At 35.4% G+C, this 19,104-nt stretch overlaps 2 protein-coding genes across 2 annotated transcripts in view; one reads left to right on the top strand and one right to left on the bottom strand.

The window, feature by feature from the left end:
• LOC125674794 (DNA excision repair protein ERCC-6-like) overlaps window positions 1–609 on the bottom strand; it is a 67,037-nt gene extending 66,428 nt beyond the window's left edge. Inside the window, exon 1 of the mRNA XM_048912084.2 lies at window positions 547–609. The gene's annotated coding sequence lies outside the window, so the exon portion shown is untranslated. The remainder of the gene's footprint in view (window positions 1–546) is intronic.
• A 182-nt stretch (window positions 610–791) lies between these two features.
• LOC125674816 (uncharacterized) lies at window positions 792–17,530 on the top strand. The gene is made up of 8 exons (XM_056144895.1): window positions 792–945; window positions 3,462–3,549; window positions 3,632–3,785; window positions 6,204–6,547; window positions 9,037–9,242; window positions 13,907–13,994; window positions 14,104–14,257; window positions 16,979–17,530. Exons 1-8 carry the CDS (start codon window positions 831–833, stop codon window positions 17,318–17,320), a joined length of 1,491 nt encoding a protein of 496 aa, XP_056000870.1. The 5' UTR covers window positions 792–830; the 3' UTR covers window positions 17,321–17,530.
• Window positions 17,531–19,104: the final 1,574 nt, after the last annotated feature.

The raw sequence follows: 19,104 nt of genomic DNA, 5'->3' as shown, positions 1-19,104 counted from the left end.
TTTCAACCGATTCCATCTTCACTAGTCAGTGATTCGTTACCTTGCACTAACGTTAAGTGCGAGGTAACGTATCAGTAACCCTGAACTTGTGAAGATGTACAGATTCAAGATTTAACTTTTCCCAGCGAGCTTGGCCACTGGCATATGACTTGACTTATTTCGATATGAGAAATAGTCCTCCATATATGTGACAAGTGCCCGAGATGGGGCTTTGCTACAGTTCTGCAATAGGCCTATACTGTTACAACACAGGGGCCTGTCATTCTTTTATATATATGACCATTCTCTATATCTTATTTTATATATAGAGAAGGGTCAAACATAAAAGAATGCAAATATTAATATTTCGTGACAGGCCCCTATGGTTACACTTACAGGCAGACCTACATCATCTGATCATGTCTCGGAATTCTGCAGCTTGCTAATTTGTGATAAATTGACATCAATTAAGTTCAAGATGAAATCATCACATGCTGGGTTCTACTTATATTTCAAGCCTGAACATTACTATTGAACCACACATAGAATCTGATAGCCGTGCCTTACGTTTTCCCAGTAATCAGGCGCTTAAAAATTCCGCCATTTTCGTAAATGATGAAAAGTCAAGTCGTACTAAAAATGATTTTGTCTTGCATTTGACTTGTACATTTCACCACAAATACATCTGAGCTTTTTGTGTGTGTGTGGTATCATGTGCGTGTATCTTACTTGTAGCATATAAAATTTACAATTAGATACCAAACACGATCTTTATTATTTATTATTATTTATTTAAGCCACAGAATATGTCACGTGCTCTACTTTCACTTTTGCGCTACCCCAAGATCAAGATGTCAAAATTAAAGGTATATTATGATCTCATGTCCCAGGTCTCGCGGGGTGTGTATATGTTTATGAAGCTGAACAAAATTCCATTTGAAGACAAACCAGTTGCACTACGAAGTGGTAATATGCTATTATATTATTTGATGTACTGTAGTTTGCAAACATAGTCCTACTTTTTGACCCAATAGTATAAATACTTGCACCAAGATACCCTCTTTTTGCGTTATGACTCTAATAAGCAACTAATTTTTTCCACAGAAAATATGTGTATTAGTACCATGTACTTTAATACCAGAGAAGAAGATATATGGAGCACCAAATTATTTGAAGATATAATCAATTCATTTGATGCATGCAACAATTTAATTAAAGATCTCTTCAAATAATTAATGATATCTTCCATTCTGAATTATTGCGCGCATTAATTGAATTGATGATAGCATTAATTCTTCAGCTGAATTGATGCTCGCTTTAATTGAATTAATGATCTCTTCAAATGAATTTATGATATCAACAATTAAATTGATGCGCGCTACAATTCAATTGAAGAGAGTAATAATTGATATAATGCGCACATTAAATCGATTGATGAGAGAAATAATTGAATTGATTCGTGCATTAATTCATTTGATGAGAGCAATAATTGATTTAATGCATGCATTAATTTAATTATTGCTCTCTTCAATTGAATTAATGATATCTTTAATTCAATTGAAGAGAGCAATAATTCTTTTAAAGAGAGCAACTTTATAATTAAAGATATCTTCAATTCAACATATCCACAATTGAATTAATGATCTCTTAATTAATTGAATGGTTGCTCTCTTTAAAAGAATTGATCGATGCGTGCATTAATTCCTTATACAAAAGCATTGTAAATGATTTAAAGATATCTTCAATTGAATTAAAGAGATCATCAAATTATTTATACCGAGATCAAAATTAATTATTGCGAGCAATATTTCTACGGAATTGATGGTCTCATCAATTGAATTAAAGATTTAATGTGCGCATCAAATCTATTATTGCTCTCATTAATTCAATTGATGCACGCATCAATTGAATTGAAGAGAGCAGTAATTGAATTAATGCGCGCATTAAATCAATTATTACTGTCATTAATTCAATTGATGCAGGCATTAATTCAATTGATGAGAGCAATAATTGAATTGAAGCGTGCATTAATTCATTTGATGAGAGCAATAATTGATTTAATGCACGCATTAATTCATTTAAAGAGAGCAATAATTGAATTGATGATGTCTTCAAAGATATCTTCAGTTACTGAGTTTATGTTAATTTGGCGCTCCATAAAGATACTACGCGATAAAATGATATATCTGTAATCAGGTCCAGTCCAAAGAATATTTCTACCTATACGTAGCTACTTATAGCTACCTAGGTATATAAACCTACTCCAGATAGCTATTTTTACCTTCTTTTTCCTTTACTTGCATTTCATAGCCATGGCCGCCAAAAGCAGGAATGGCGCAATATGGTGTGTACTAAATTTCTTGATTCACTTACACCACAAAAATATTAAAAAATGATTACTTCCTAACCTTTCAAATTTGTTTCAATAACTATATACACCCAGTTCCATTTTCTAGGAGCTTAGGATCAAAGCTACGCGATAAGAAGTCTAGAATGTCTTACAATTCTGTATCAGTTTTAAAGTTTGCCTTCATGCATTTTTACATGAAAGGTTTATGGAGCGATTTTTCATGCATTTCCTCTGCATTCTCCACCCTCGTAAAGAATTCAAATTACACTCCAAATTTTGCTGTGCACATGCACAACATGATATATAAAACGACTGACCTGGTTAGAAGATGTGCCATAATTATTATTTATTTATATTTTTAAAAAAGGTAAAAGTAGGTAGAAGTAGCTATTTTAAGTAGGTTTAAATACCTAGGTAGCTATTAACAGTTACGTAGGTAGAAATAGTCTTTGGACTGGGCCTGGTACAGTGTAATATACATACACGTACATATTATGTCTTGCGACCGATATGCAATACTTACAGAATGCATGTTTTTCAAGTTTTGGAATTTACTTAGGGGATTACCAATTGATTCTGCAGAGAAAAACCTGGCACTTTCAGGAAAATGTTTTAAATACATTCTCTGAAAATAGATGATCTTTATTTAAACAGTTCTGAAAATAAGAATGCCACTCTGACCTCCTCTTCGCAGTTTGGACAATTTTCACAATCAGAAGTGCAAAAATTAATTTTGATTTCATCCTATTATCAAGCAGTGTTTCAAATGATAATTGAAACATTTAATGGCAATATTTCTCTCCATAAAGTACAGTTCATTAATATAATCACAGATATCTTTTGATACTTCATCTTTGATGCTTAAAAACTATTTTAACAGTGCAATGTTAATAATCTAATTTGATGTCAACAGCAGAGTTATATTAACACAACAGAGATAACACAGAATTATAAAGCATCATAACACCCATTCCCTCCTCCACCCACATCAAATGCTTGTCCCCTTAATAATGCTTTCAGACCAGTAAAATCTTCAGGTATTATTATAAATGTCTTACATTCAAACAAGATTGTACATATATCATGGTGTGTAGTGTCTCATCTACTTCCTTCCTGTTTCAATACATTTCAGGAGAACACAAAACAGAGGCATTCAAAAAGATCAGTCCTATCCAGCTGGTGCCAGTTATTGATGATGGAGGATTTGTCCTGACTGAGAGGTTTGTATTTGTACAAGCATTTTGAAAAAGCTGATCAAACCAAGAGTTTCTGTCATAAACGATGTACCTGTGTATTATTCAGCGTGGCGATTCTTCAGTACCTGTGTAGTCGCTATGACCTCCCAGAACACTGGTACCCGAGAAAGGACCTCAAAGCCCAGGCCAAAGTTAACGAGTACCTCAATTGGCAGCATATCAATACCCGAATGAGCTGTGCCATGGTGTTTAGGCATTTAGTAAGTTTACATGTGCTGTATATGTCTTTACTTTTGCTGTTTTATATTTATCCAAGTACATGAACTATCAAGATAAAGAAATATCACCACTTTTTAGCTCACCTGAGCTGAAAGCTCAAGTGAGCTTTTCTGATCGCCTGTTGTCCGTCGTCTGTAAACTTTCTACATTTTCAACTTCTTCTCCAGAACCACTGGGCCAATTATAACCAAACTTGGCCAAAAGCATCCTTGGGTGAAGGGCTTACAAGTATGTTCAAATGAAGGGCCATGCTCCCTTCAAAGGGGAGATAATCACAAAAATGCAAAAATAGGTTGGGGTCATTTAAAAATCTTTTTCTCAAGAACCACTAGGCCAGAAGAGTTGAAATTTACATGAAAGATTACTGACATAGTGCAGATTCAAGTTTGTTAAAATCATGGCCCCCTGGGGTAGGATGGGGCCACAATAGGGGATCAAAGTTTTACATACAAATATATAGGGAAATTCTTTAAAACTCTTCTTCTCAAAAATTACTGGGCCAGGAAAGCTTTCTGACATAGTGCAGATTCAAGTTTGTTAAAACCATAGCTCCCGGGGGTAAGTTGAGGCGACAATAGGGGATCAAAGTTTTACATAGAAATATATATAAAGGAAAATCTTTAAAAATCTTCTCAAAAACTACTGGGCCAAGAAAGTGGACATTTACATGAAAACTTTCTGACATAGTGCAGATTCAAGTTTGTTAAAATCATGTAGGGGATCAAAGTTTTACATACAAATATATAGTGAAAATCTTGGAAAAATCTTCTTCTCAACAACCACCAAGCTAGAAAACCTGCAATTTACATGAAAGCTTCCTGACATAGTGCAGATTCAAGTTTGTTATTTTTACTCATGACCCCCGGGGTTAGGATAGGGATCAAAGTTTTACATAACTAATAAATAGAAAAAAATCTTTAAAAATTTTCTCCTTAAGAACTATTGGGTTAAAGAAGTTTACATTTGCACATAAGCTTCCTGACATAGTGCAGATTGAAGTTTGTAAAAAGCAGGGGACCCAGGGGTAAGGTGGGGCCACAGTAGGGGATCAAAATTTTACATACAAATATATATTGAAATCTTCTGAAAAATCACTGGCCAGAAAAGAACATGAAAGCTTTCTGACATAGTGCAGATTCAATTTTCTAATAATCATGGCCCCCTGGGAGTAGGTTGGGGCCACAATAGGGATCAAAGTTTTACATGCGAATACATAGGAAAAATCTTTGAATATGAGCCAGGTGAGCGATGTGGCCCATGGGCCTCATGTTTAATAGCTCACCTGAGTTGAAAGCTCAAGTGAGCTTTTCTGATCATCTGTCGGTAAACTTTTCATATTTTCGACTTGTTCTCCAGAACCACTGGGCCAATTCAACCAAACTTGGCACCAAGCATCCTTGGGTGAAGGGCTTTCAAGTTTGTTCAAATGAAGGGCCATGTCCGCTTCAAAGGGGAGATAATCACAAAAATGCAAAAATAGGGTGGGGTCATTTAAAAATCTTCTCAAGAACCACTGGGCCAGAAAAGCTGATATTTACATGAAAGCTTCCTGACATAATGCATATTTAAGTTTGTCAAAATCATGACCCCTGGGGGTAGGATGGTTCAACAATAGGGGATCAAAGTTTTAGATGCAAAGATATTGGGAAAATCTTTAAAAATCATCTTCTCAAGAACCACTGGGCCAGAAAAGCTGAAATTTACATGAAAGCTTCCTAACATACGGCAATCTCAAGTTTGTTAGAATCATGGCCCCGGGAGTAGGATGGGGCCACAATAGGGGATCAAAGTTTTACAAACAAATATATCGGGGTGGGGGGGGGGGGGATCATTAAAACTCTCCTTCTGAAGAATCACTTGGCCAAAGAAGTTTACATTTCCATGAAAGCTTCCTGACATAATGCAGATTCAAGTTTGTAAAAACCGTGGCCCCTGGGATTAGGTTGGTACCACAATAGGGATCAAAGTTTTACATACAAATATATAGAGGTGACTCAGGTGAACAATGTGGCCCTTGGGACTCTTGTTATCAAGTCCATTGCAACTTGCTCATAGCAGTAATGATTTCCTGACAGAAAAAAAATAGTAAAATTATTGTGATAAATTTGAAATAATTCTTGCAAGATTGATTATTCTTGTATGAAATGTTTTTAAATCAATAAAATGAATTGATAATCCTTTGCATCATTAGCTTTAAGTGAATGTAGAGACATTGTCTCTAACTACGTAGATAGAATGTTTGTGGGATAAAAATCTCAAGAAATTTTTGTGAATAAATTCTCTTTTATATTGAAAAAAAATTGAAATGAGGTGTAATTTATTTTCAAAATTATTCTAGTACTGTTTTATTTATATTTTGTAATAGATATTTGGATGTACAGTGTATGTTAATCTTTCAGTTGATAATACCCCGTGAAACAAAGAAACCGGTAGACTGGGAACAAGTGAACATGTTCAGGAAGAGGGTGTCATATGTTGTGAACCACCTGGACAAGAGTTTCCTGAAAGATAAGCCCTACCTTTGTGGAGATGAGATTTCTATTGCTGACCTGCTCTGTATCTGCGAACTGATGCAGCTGAATGCAGTAGACGAAGAGCACCTGTATGAGACGAATCCCAATATCAAGGCCTGGTCAGAGCGCACAAAAACCCGACTTAGTCCGGAGTTTGAGAAATCCCATCAGATTGTCAACAGAGTGAGAGACATGTACAAAACTGTTCTTGCTCCATCTTTTTCTAAGCTGTGATTATTTTTTTTGGACAGTGCTCTCTGTCTTGTCTGTGATTAAAAATTAAAAAGTGGTACCATATAAACATTGATTTTAGCTACATCTTATATATAGATACCTGATGAATCGGTACTCTCTCGATTTGTCTTAATACGTGCTTGTTTAGCAGACATGTAGATGAATAACTCTAGTATTACTGATCATTCAATTCATGAAATTGAGCAGATTTTGTGTAACTTATCCATAATCATAAATGTTTAAAAATTATATGCCCATTGTGTCGTATTAAACATATCTTATCATTTTACTCGTGTCACTCCGGTGAGACCTATTGCGGTGTTTTTAGCTCACCTGAGCTAAAAGCTCAAGTGAGCTTTTCTGATCACCCGTATATTCCGGCGTCTGTCCTTCCGTCTGTCCGTCCGTCTGTAAACTTTTAACATTTTTAACTTCTTCTCAAAAACCACTGGGCCAATTTCAACCAAAGTTGGCTCAAAGCATCCTTAGGTAAAGGGAATTCTAAATTGTTAAAATAAAGGGCCAGGCCACCTTCCAAGGGGAGATAATCAAGAAAAGGTAAAAATAGGGTAGGGTCATTAAAAAATCTTCTCAAGAACCACTGGGCTAGAAAAGATGAAATTTATAGATAAGCTTTATTAGGTAGTGCAGATTCTAAATTGTTAAAATCATGGCCCTCGGGGGTCGGATGGGGCCACAATAGGGGATCAAAGTTTTACATACAAATATATAGGAAAAATCTTCTTCTCAAGAACCACTGAGCCAGAAAAGCTGAGATTTACATGAAAGCTTCCTGATATAGTGCAGATTCTAAATTGTTAAAATCCTGGCCCCCGGGGGTCAGATGGGGCCACAATAGGGGATCAAAGTTTTACATACAAATATATAGGAAAAATCTTTAAAAATCTTCTTCTCAAGAACCACTGAGCCAGAAAAGCTGAGATTTATATGAGAGCTTCCTGATATAGTGCAGATTCTAAATTGTTAAAATCCTGGCCCCTGGGGGTTGGATGGGGCCACAATAGGGGATCAAAGTTTTACATACAAATATATAGGGACATTCTTTAAGAATCTTTTTCTCAAGAACCACTAAGCCAGAAAAGCTGATATTCACATGAACAGCTTCCTAACATAGAGCAGAGTTAAGTTTGTTCAAATCATGGCCCCCTGTTGTAGGATGGGGCCACAAGGGGGGGATCAAAGTTTTACATACAAATATATAGGAATTTTTTTTTAAAAATCTTCTTCTCAAGAACCACTGAGCCAGAAAAGCTGATATTTACATGAAAGTTTTCTGATATAGTGCAGATTCAAGTTTGTTCAAATCATGGCCCCTGGGGGTAGGATGGGGCCACAAGGGGGGGATCAAAGTTTTACATACAAATATATAGGAAAAATCTTCAAATATCTTCTTCTCGTGAACCATTGGGCCAAAGAAGTTCACATTTACATGAAAGCTTTCTGACATAGTGTAGATTCAAGTTTGCAAAAACTATGGCCTCCAGGGGTAGGTTGGGGCCATAATAAGGACTACGGTTTTACATGCAAATATATATAGAAAGTCTTCTGATATGGACCAAGGTGACTCAGGTGAGCGATGTGGCCCATGGGTCTCTTGTTTTTTTATTATGGTACATTAACATTTTCTATGGTACTACAAGACCAATTTTTATCAAAATTGACTATTTATAGCATCAATGGGGTAGGGAAAAACAAATATTTTGTATTCCTGTATTACTTCAGTATTTTATTTTCCATTTGGTCAAAATGCTTACTTCCCTCTAAATGCAAGTCTATTTCATCCTAATGGCAAATGAATCAATTATCAATGGATTCAGTTATATAGGTTTTTATGTAAACCTATTAATGATTGCAATATTGTAAATACACTTTCTCAATATCATAGGATCTATGAAAGTCCAAGTTTCACATCCATAATTCAAAACTGTTACTAAAAAATACCAATCTGAAAGGAACAAATGAAGTCTTTAATCCTAACATAGCTTTCTCTATTCCATAAATATTATGAACAAAGGTGATTTTGTATCAGTCGTTGAGTTACTTCTATAGTGTTGGACTTACAATTCATGAAAATTACAACTTCGAGGACTTGGGTGAAAAATTCTCGAATGATATACAATCAACCGATCAATAAAATGCCAGCAATAATTCAGAATTGAAGATAATTAACCATTTGTAGAGATCTTTAACCGAATTGTTGTGCCTATCAAATGAATTTATGATATCTTCAATTAATTAAAGATATCATCATGCATCAATCATTTGAGTTTATGTTAATTTAATTAATCGGCACGACCATCGTGCCGGTAGACACTCCCTTTCTGCTTTGCTTATGTTTTCTCGTTTCTCATGATCGGCGATTTAACTTTTCACATATCTTCATTTGTTATTATATGAGATAATATGATTCAATTTGACACGGACTCTGTATGAATTAGAAGAGTGATTGGCTGGATTTGAAAAGCGGACCTCTCCATACTCCAGATTCCAGTACATTCAGGTTTTCACACAATCCCTTAAGTACAAGCATTCTACTTTCATTTTGCTGTTCAAAGATGTCAAAATTGAAGGTATACTACGATCTTATGTCCCAGCCCTCGAGGGTCTTGTATCTCTTTGTGAAACTAAACAAAATTCCGTATGAGGACAAAGCAGTGGCACTGAGAAAGGGTAATGTGGCTTTCTGTTTCAATTTGTTCGTATACAAGTACTTAACGCTGAGAAAATGTTTTAAAATCGTTCTACTTTTTCACCAGATGTATTGCCTCAAATTTTGTTTACATAAAATTGATTACTAGTGTCAATTGGGGTACTTGTGACGTGTGACTGTCCTTGCATGATGAAACGGGATTAATATTATGGCTTATCTGTCTACTAACATAATGATTAGTTATATAGGAAATCAAACGTTCTATCTTTTGACTGGGCCGGCTGAACCTATTTATTCGCTGTAGTTTAACATCGGACCTCAAGAATAGATTCAGATAAAAATTTTGATTATTTATAATATCAAAGATTTATGTAGTTAAAAAAAACCTGCTAGTTTATAATTCATGAACTGAAAATTTTATTTGTTTATGAAAATTATTGCACTGAAGTCTATTCTCATATATTGACCCCCATCTACGACACCAAGGGGATGAACAGATACTATAAGTGCAGACTGGATCTATAGTGGATGGGGTGTCACTGGAGAGCCATGAGCCACTGTTTGCACAATATGTTCTTCCTGCTGGATGGTCAAAAAATCCAGAAACTTTTTCTGGAAAATAATAAAACAAATACGGAAGTGGGTAGTTGCCAGGGTAGAGTTCATGTTAATCTAATTGTCGACCGCCACTTGATTTCTGTAGTGGCCGCCACTTAATCTAACTGGGGTTATTTAATTTGAATTTATTATCAACTGGCGGTCTACATTTAATTTATATTGCGGTCGCCACTCATTTTATCTGGCGGCTGCCATTTAATCTCTGGAAGGTGCCACTTAATTTTTAGCTGGTGGTCGCCACTTAATCTATTTATGTTGCTCACCACTTAATTTATCTGGCGACTGCTGATAAATTAAGTGGCGGCCACCGCCAGTTGATTAATATTAATTCTACCGTTTTCCGTAGATGTTCAATTCGGTTATTTTTTACTCTACACTGCTGTTTGCAGCTAGTTCAAAATTGTTGTGCATTACATATTATTCAAATCAATGTAAAACAAAGAATACCGAAAGCTTACGAACAACACAGGCAGTGGAATTTGTGAATGAGACATCAAGTATCACGTGGATAAAATGCCATTTTGGGGAAGAGTGCATGAATTTCATTTAAAGTAATTCCACCCTCATATGATGTCATCAGATTTTGCAAAAATCAATGGTTTATTTAGATTTATGCACGATAGAAACGTAAATTTTGTTGAAGTCTATTTCGATAGTCATTGTAAACAATCTTGTTAAAAATAAACTATTTCAAAAGTCTAAGTTAGAGATGAATAATCTATGATATGTTTCAAAATATTGAATCCAAGGGCATTAACTCTGTTTTTATTGATATCTTTATAAAATGTATTAATCGATAGATTTCTTTTATTTTTTACAGACATTTTGTATATTTTTATGAAGGAACAGTTTTGAAATTGTTATGAATGCTATTATATCGTCATTACCAGTTTTTATGAAATTTTGATAACGCTGTTTAAGGAAAATTGCAATTTTCTGACGGTGATATAGATTCTGTTTATGTATGCCTCGCATCTTAAAAAGTGTGATGACCAATAAATTTTATTTGATAATTATACTAGTTTTAACTCTAATGAATGGAAATAAATACACTTTTTAACAGATAAACTGCGAGTATGGAGTACATAGACTCAAATAGTTTAAGATATCTCTAAAGCTGCATAGTCCGAATTACAATATTTTTTTCCATCTTGTAAAAACGCGATTAAATCATCGCACGTATGTAGTTATGAGGCTGTACGACATATCATAAATTATTTCACCTGTTTTAACCCAAATAATTTGATTTTAAATCGATGTTTACAAATAACCGCGTCACTCTGCCATTTCAAGTGACAGTCACGTGACCAGTTCAAACTTTCAGATCATCGGTGGTCTTATCTGTGTAAAGCTGTGTATTTTGTTATAATACTGTACCATAAGTTTAATAGAAATAAAAATATCAAATACCTTTTTGTAATTCGTTGTTTTACGCTCTTTCAGCCTTAAAAAGAGACAGTTCCGTATGAGTTAATATATCATGTTGGGATTTTACCCTCAGGGGCCATGATTTACGCGCGTGGGTCTATTTATAGACGTCTATTATGGGATGATTTATATATGTACCCACTATATTTACTTTCTAAATAATATTCGCACTGTTTTCTTTTATATGCAGATGTTTTCAAGCATGTAATCAAGGGAAAGTTAATAACTTTATAAAGTAATTAATCTGCTTTAAAGTAATTATGTACAAAAATAATACATGAAAATCGGGTCACACTTATTTGAGTATATCATCAATTCATTTCATGTGCGCAATAACTCATTTAAAGATCTCTTCAAATAATTAATAATATTTTCAATTCTGAATTTTTGCACACATTAATTGAATTGGTGATAGCATTAATTGTTCTGCTAGATTGATGAGCGCTTTAATTGAATTTTTGCTCTTTTTAAATGAATTGATGATATCAACAATTGAATTGATGCGCACAATAATTCAATTCAAGAGAACAATAATTCAATTAATGTGCTCATTAATTCGCGCAATAATTAAATTATTGCTCCCTTCGGTTGAATTGTAGTGCACACCAATTCAAATAATGCGCACAATAATTGAATTATTACGCTCTTCCATTGAATTACTGATATCATTAATTCAATTGATGCGCGCAATAGCTCTTCTAGGGGGAGCAATTATTTAATAAGAGTTATCTTTAATTCAACATATCCATAATTGAATTAATGAAATCTTTCATTGAATTCTTGCTCTCTTTAAGAGAATTGATGCGCACATTAATTCCTTATACAAAATCGTTGTAAGTACATTGTAATTAAAGCTATCTTCAATTAAATTAAAGATATCATCAAATCATTTATACAAAGCTCCAAATTAAAATTTTCGAGCCACATTGATGCGCGCATCAATCGAATTGATGAGATCAATAATTGAATAGATGCGCGCATCTAATCAATTCTTGCTGTCATCAATTGAATTAATACACGCATTAATTTATGTATTGCACGTGATAATTGAATCGAAGATATCTTCAACTTTTCAGTTTATGTTAACTTGGCGTTACATAGTAGACAGTTTGTGAATGTATTTTAATGCATTATTGTAGAATCTTAAACCATTGAATGCATCATTCGAACACACAGCGTCGATAGTAATCAACACCGTTTTGAATTTGCCAGCAGTAATTGAAGAAGTGCGCATAGGAATTGCACATTCCTTCTTTACATATATTTTGTTCAATATATAAATATGGTGGCGGTCATAAAGATCAACAGTTATCCAACTCCGATAGTTCAACCTATAGAGCACCCGTCTCGAGTTCATGGGACTACAGCGCAGTTCTCCTAGTTTTTATGCCCCCCCCCCCTTTTTTTTTCAAAGAAGAGGGGCATATTGATTTGCACCTGTCGGTTGGTATGTCGGTCGGTCAGTAGATCACATGTTGTCCGCTCAATATCTTGAGAAACATTCACTTGATCGTAATGATATTTCATATGTTGGTTGGTTATGAGTAGAAGAGGACCCCTATTGTTTTTCAGGTCAAAAAGTCAAAGGTCAAGAGTCAATCTACTCTGGACATAGGACTGTCCGCTCAATATCTTGAAAATCCTTTGCTTGACAGGTGTCAAACTTAGTACACTGGTACATCCTAAGGAGTAGATGACCCCTATTGATTTTGAGGCCACATGGTCAAAGGTCAAGGGTCAAACTGGACAGTGGAATATATTGTCTGCTCAATTTCCTGAGAGACATCAAGCTTGGTACACTGGTATATCTTTAGAAGAAGATGACCCCTATTGATTTCGAGGTCATGTGATCAAAGGTCAAGGGTCAAACTGGACATTGGAATATACTGTCCGCTCGATATCTTGAGAACCCTTTGCTTGACAGACATCAAACTTGGTACAATGGTACATCTTTTGGAGAAGAATACCCTATTGATTTTGAGGCCACATGGTCAAAGATCAAACTGAATATAGGAATATACTGTCCGTTCAATATCTTGAGAACCCTTTGCTTGACAGACATCAAACTTGGTACACTGGTACATCTTCTGGAGAAGGTGACCACTATTGATTTGGAGGTCACATGGTCAAAGGTGAAGGGTTAAACTGGACATAGTAATATATTGTCTCCTATATTTTAAGAATTGTTTGCTTGATTGACACCAAACTTGGTACACTGGTACAGCATAAGGAGTAGATTACCCCTATTGAAAAGAAAAGACTCGTGGCTTTCACTTGGCAAAGGAGCTATAACCTATTTATAATGTCTTAAGTTTGAAAGAACCAAGGTATGAGCGGGGCTCGAACTGATGACCTCTTGGTCACAAAAACGCTTTAACCACTGAGCCACCACGACCAGTAGACACGCACTTTGAAAAATGTATTCGAAGAGCATTAAATGTGAGACCAGCTCAACACTTCAAAGCAGTAACAGATCCTTATGCACAGATTCCGGAGGAGGGAGAGTCAATGCCCATATATAGTATAATTCCAAAGGACTAAGGAATATGACTGACAGACAGATTCGATGAAACACCTCTCTGGGGCTAGGGTTACAGTTCTTGGTCTGGCGCATCATACTTTTTTTTCAATATTTCAGGAGAACATAAAACAGAGGATTATAAAAAAATAAATCCATTCCAATTAGTACCAGTGATTGATGATGGAGGATTTGTCCTGACTGAGAGGTTCGTTTTATCAACAGGAATTTCTGTAAGAATTCACAAAGTTAGTATAAATAATACATGGACTTGTTTCACTATTTGGGATTGCTATCCCGATCCTTATCTATTTCAGCGTGGCGATTCTTCAGTACCTGTGTAGTCGCTATGACCTCCCAGAACACTGGTACCCGAGAAAGGACCTCAAAGCCCAGGCCAAAGTTAACGAGTACCTCAACTGGCAGCATGTCAATACCCGAATGAGCTGTTCCATGGTGTTTGGGCATTTAGTAAGTTTACATGTGCTGTATATTTCTTTACTTTTACTCATTTATATTTATCCAAGTACATGAACTAGCAAGAAAAAAGAAATCAAATCCATTGCAACAGGCTCATAGCAGTGATAGAATAGATTGCTATATTGTTTAGGCATCTGGTAAGTTTATATACATGTATATTCTTTATAATCAATCCTGTATTCACAAAATCATACCGAAGTCATTAGCCATGTCAGAAACAAAAAGAGGTCCACGGGCCTTATCGACCACCCGAGTATTAGTTAAAAGTATCACTAGCCCCGAGGTCAATGAAATCTATGATATTTTTTCCTGTTCTGCATATCTAAGCTCATTCTGAATTTAAAGGGGTATGGACACAATTTAAGCTGAAAATGTTCAAATTCTATTTTCCCATTTTTAATGTTTACAATACTTAATTAAGGTATTTCTTACGATCATCAAAAAATTTGAATGTCAGTTGTCGATTTACAAAATAGATACGGAGCTCACAATTCTTTAATTGTTATGTAAACAAGGCTCTCATTTTGTTTTAAACATGCTATTTTCTATTATGCAATCTAACTATATGTAAACAAAAACATGACACAAATTGAGCATTGTAATCATTAGAAATGTGGAAAATGATATTTGAAAATTATAAGTTCAAATCGTGTCCATGCCTCTTAAGCAGCAGTATAAAACAAGATGTGTTCTTAAAACGCAAATGCCCCGACAAGTACCCATATGATGAAATACTTTACATAATTACATATATATTAACACTATATAACTATTTCAGACCAAATCTAGAGTCAGAACCCTGGGGTTGTGAAATTCACCATTTTTGGTACATTCCTTTCTGCTTTTCGTAAATATGCATTTAGTTTTTATACAGTATCAACAAATTTAAAGAAATCTTTTAAATATTGGAAGATTTAGTAGTTAGGGCTATATGGGCCGTGGACATAAGTCTAGATAGCTCTGGGTTCGATTCCTGATCCCAAAATGTCCTCCTTTCCTATATAATACATTTGATGTCGTTGACCACCCCTGGACTTCAGGCGAAAGTCCTACCAGGACCCAGGGGCAAAAGAATTGTGTGTCTTTGAGGGCGAAGACAATTTAAGGAGAGAGGAAAATATAGTTAGGGCTATATGGATCATGGATATCGGCCTGGGTAGCTCAGCGGTTAGAGCACCTGACTAGTATAACAGGCCTAGGTTCCGGGTTTGATTACCAATCCAGTCCAAATTTTTCTTCTTTCTTATATATATACGTGTATTACAAAGAAAATAATCACTATGATAATTTTGGCCCGATCCTGGAACCAAAATCCCTAACCCAGGGATCATGAAATTTCCAATTTTGGTAATGGACTACTTGTTCCTTCCAGATATCTACATTTGTATTTAGTTTTAATTTAGTATCATAGCATAAAAAGATGTTTTGTAAATGTTTTAGTCAAAAAATGTTTTTAAATGTTTTGAATATAAAAATTATATACCAAGTCCCCCCCCCACCCCCGCCCTGGAGTCGGAACTTCGCGCTCTACCCCCGGGATATGAAATTTACAGTATTGGTAGAGGCCTCCCTGCTCTACATGACTATACATATAGATTTCTAACAGGTGTGCGGTTGTATAGAAGATTTTCGAAAATTGGTCAACTTGTGGCCCCCGTGGGTAGGATGGGGCCACAATAGGGGATAAAAATGTTACATACAAATATATAGGGAAAATCATTCAAAATCTTCTGAAGAATCAATGGGCCAGAAAAGTTTCATTTATATAAAAGCCTCCTGACATATTGCATATTCAAGTTTGTAAAAATTATGCCCCCCCCCCCCCCCCCCCCGGCGGGAGTAGGTTGGGGCCACAATAGGGGGTCAAAGTTTCACATGCAAATACATAGGAAAAATCTTTAAATATGAGTCAAGGTGACTCAGGAGAGCAATGTGGCCCATGGGCCTCTTGTTTTTGTTTTGCTATTGCCTTTTAACTGTTTAATCTCGCTGGAACGACTGTCCAGAGAGCTATTCTCATGGTTCTGATGTCGGCGTCACTTTAAGGAAAACACTTTTAACCTGGGCTATATCTGATGGGTAGGGTTTTGACATTTCACATATAGATGTCTCAAAGAGGCCTTTGGTTTGGTACCAAGACTTTTGGCCTAATGACCTTGACCTTGGACTGTGACCAACTTTTCAAAAACTCTAACCTGGGCTATATCTTTTGAACCAAGGGGTTTTGATATTTCACAGATAAATGCCTGATGAATAAACATTTGCTTTAAATTGGTACCAAGACTTTTGACCTAGTAACATTTACTGTGGACTTTGGCCTACTTTTAAAAAACTCTGACCTGGGCCATATCTTTTGAACCAAGGGGGATATGCAAATGTTTTCATGTGAATTTCAGAGTTCTTTCACATGGAAACAAAAAAGCATAGTTACGTAAATACTAGATACATTTCTTGTTCTGCCTGCTCTTGCCAATTTTCGCATGTCAAGTGCCCGATTCACTTATACTTTCAAGTTTGAAGAGTCTGATGAGAATAAGCGAATCGGACACTTGGCTTGCGAAAATGCCTCCTGTCCAACACAACAATGATAATGAAATATATTTTAAAGAATTTAAAAATTCCTTTTAATATTGAATTAAATTTCTGTTCTTGTCAATCTCCTGTTCTGTGGCTTTAAGTCTACATGTAAATGTGTTTGCATATTGTTTACAGTTTATGATACCACGCCAGACAAACAAACCTGTGGACTGGAAAGAAGTAGAGATTATGAAGAAAAGAGTGTCTGGGGTTGTGGACCACTTGGACAAAGCTTTCCTGAAAGATAAGCCATACCTTTGTGGAGATGATATTTCCATCGCCGACCTCTTCTGCATCTGCGAACTGATGCAACTAAATGCAATACACGAGGAACACTTGTATGAGTCGAATCCCAACATCAAGGCCTGGTCAGAGCGGGTGAAGAGCAGATTGGGTCCAGAGTTTGATATAGCGCATCACTTTCTTAACAGACTGAGGGATGCAAACAAGACCGCCGCTGCTCCATCTAAGCTTTGATTCTTTAGAATCCTGAATTCTGTCTAGAGATTCCGATCGGTCTGTGATTCATGTAATTTATATCTTTTGTCATGATTATCTAATTTTTAAATTCATATTTCGATGATATTTAAGATATGTCACTTATAGGAACATGGATATTGTATTTTGTTTCACCAGTGATTAATGGTGTGCCATGTTTTCACCTTTCAGTATTAAATCATTTCAAATACATATAGTATTGAATTTTCTCACTTACACAACACATATGTTATCAACATATTTCCCATCTTTGCACCATGAACATTAGATTTTTAGTTAAGAAATAAAACAAAAAGAGTATCAAAGCAAGTATATACCGGAATGTACTTTATAGGGCAAAGGTAGAGAACACCAGGGATATCAGCCTCGGTTTGGAGCTGTGATGCAGGTGGCGCCACTTCATGGTGACTGGGGGGGGGGGGGGGGGGTGATATAATGATAAGAAATGTGCGTTCACATGGTCATATGTGTGGCGTGCAGTGTGCATCAACTTTTTGGAAAAAGGGCTATATCTCAAGAACCCTTTGACCAATTTTTGTCAAATTTGTCACAGGGTATTCTTGGCCCAAGGGCTTTCATTTATACTAAAACTAAGGTTGTGACCCTTTAACAAGGGGAGATAATTAGGAAAATGCAAACAAAAGTAGTGGTTGCTAAAAAATCTTCTCAAGAACCACTGGGCAAATTATCACCAAACTTATGCATAAGGATGAGGATAGATTGTAGATAAAAAAAATGTTCAAGGCATCATCCTGGGGCAAAGGGTGTGGTCTCAAGGTCACTTCAAAGTTGACCTTAAGTTTTGTTTTGTTAAAACTTTGATATTTTGCTTAATATAAGAACTAGAATCATCAAATTTTGTCAGTTGATGCATCTTAGGACCAAATATCATGTTGTCTCAAAAGTAGGTTATGGTGACCTACTTTTTGAATTTTGCAGGTAATTATTATTAAATGGATTTTGATGCATATCTTGGACACTTTTGATCCTATGATCATCAAAAGTTGTCAGTTGATGGATAATGGGACCTTAAAGTGCGTCATGTGAAAAGTGTGTCACCATGACCTACTTTCTGAATTTTATGGCTAATCATTTATGAATACATTTTAGGCTATTATTTCAGATACCGAGAGGTTTAGAATCATGAAACCTTGTAAGTTGAGGCATCTAGAGGCCTCGAAACATATTTATTTTAAAAAAAGTATGTCACAATGACCTACTTTTTGAATTTTACAGACATTCAAATTTCACATTTTCAATTCTAGATGCATGTTTTGGACACTATGAAAGCTAGGATCATCAAACTTTTTCAGTTGATGCATCTTGAGTCTTCATAGTTTGTTGACCAAAACATAGGTCACCGTGACCTACTTTTGGAATTTGACGGCTATATTTTAATATTTCAGATACTATTTGACTTACAATTATCAAACTTTGTCAGTTGATGCATGTTGAGTCTTCAGAGTGTGTTGACTAAAAAGTAGGTCACCTTGACCTATTTTTGGATTTTGGCGGCTAAATTTGAATATTTCAGATACTATTTGACTTACAATTATCAAACTTTGTCAGTTGATGGGTCTTGAGTCTTCAGAGTGTGTCGACCAAAAAGTAGGTCACTGTGATCTACTTTTGGAATTTGACGTTTATATCTGAATATTTCAGATACTATTTGACTTCAATTATCAAAAACTTCCTTTTGTAAATATCCCCTTCATACACTATCATGTGATAGGTCTTTAAAACTTTGTTAATTGATGAATCTT

Source organism: Ostrea edulis, chromosome 1 (assembly GCF_947568905.1).
Source record: "Ostrea edulis chromosome 1, xbOstEdul1.1, whole genome shotgun sequence".
Taxonomy (NCBI): Eukaryota; Metazoa; Mollusca; class Bivalvia; order Ostreida; family Ostreidae; genus Ostrea; species Ostrea edulis.
The sequence above is the reverse complement of the archived record's forward strand: the minus strand, read 5'-3'. Positions and strand labels throughout refer to the sequence as shown.

Coding starts and splice junctions, on each gene's coding strand:
- LOC125674816 (XM_056144895.1), top strand. CDS start 831: ATGTCAAAATTAAAGGTATATTATGATCTCATGTCCCAGGTCTCGCGG. Junction 946..3,461: donor ACCAGTTGCACTACGAAGTG/GTAATATGCTAT, acceptor AATACATTTCAG/GAGAACACAAAACAGAGGCA. Junction 3,786..6,203: donor CCATGGTGTTTAGGCATTTA/GTAAGTTTACAT, acceptor TTAATCTTTCAG/TTGATAATACCCCGTGAAAC.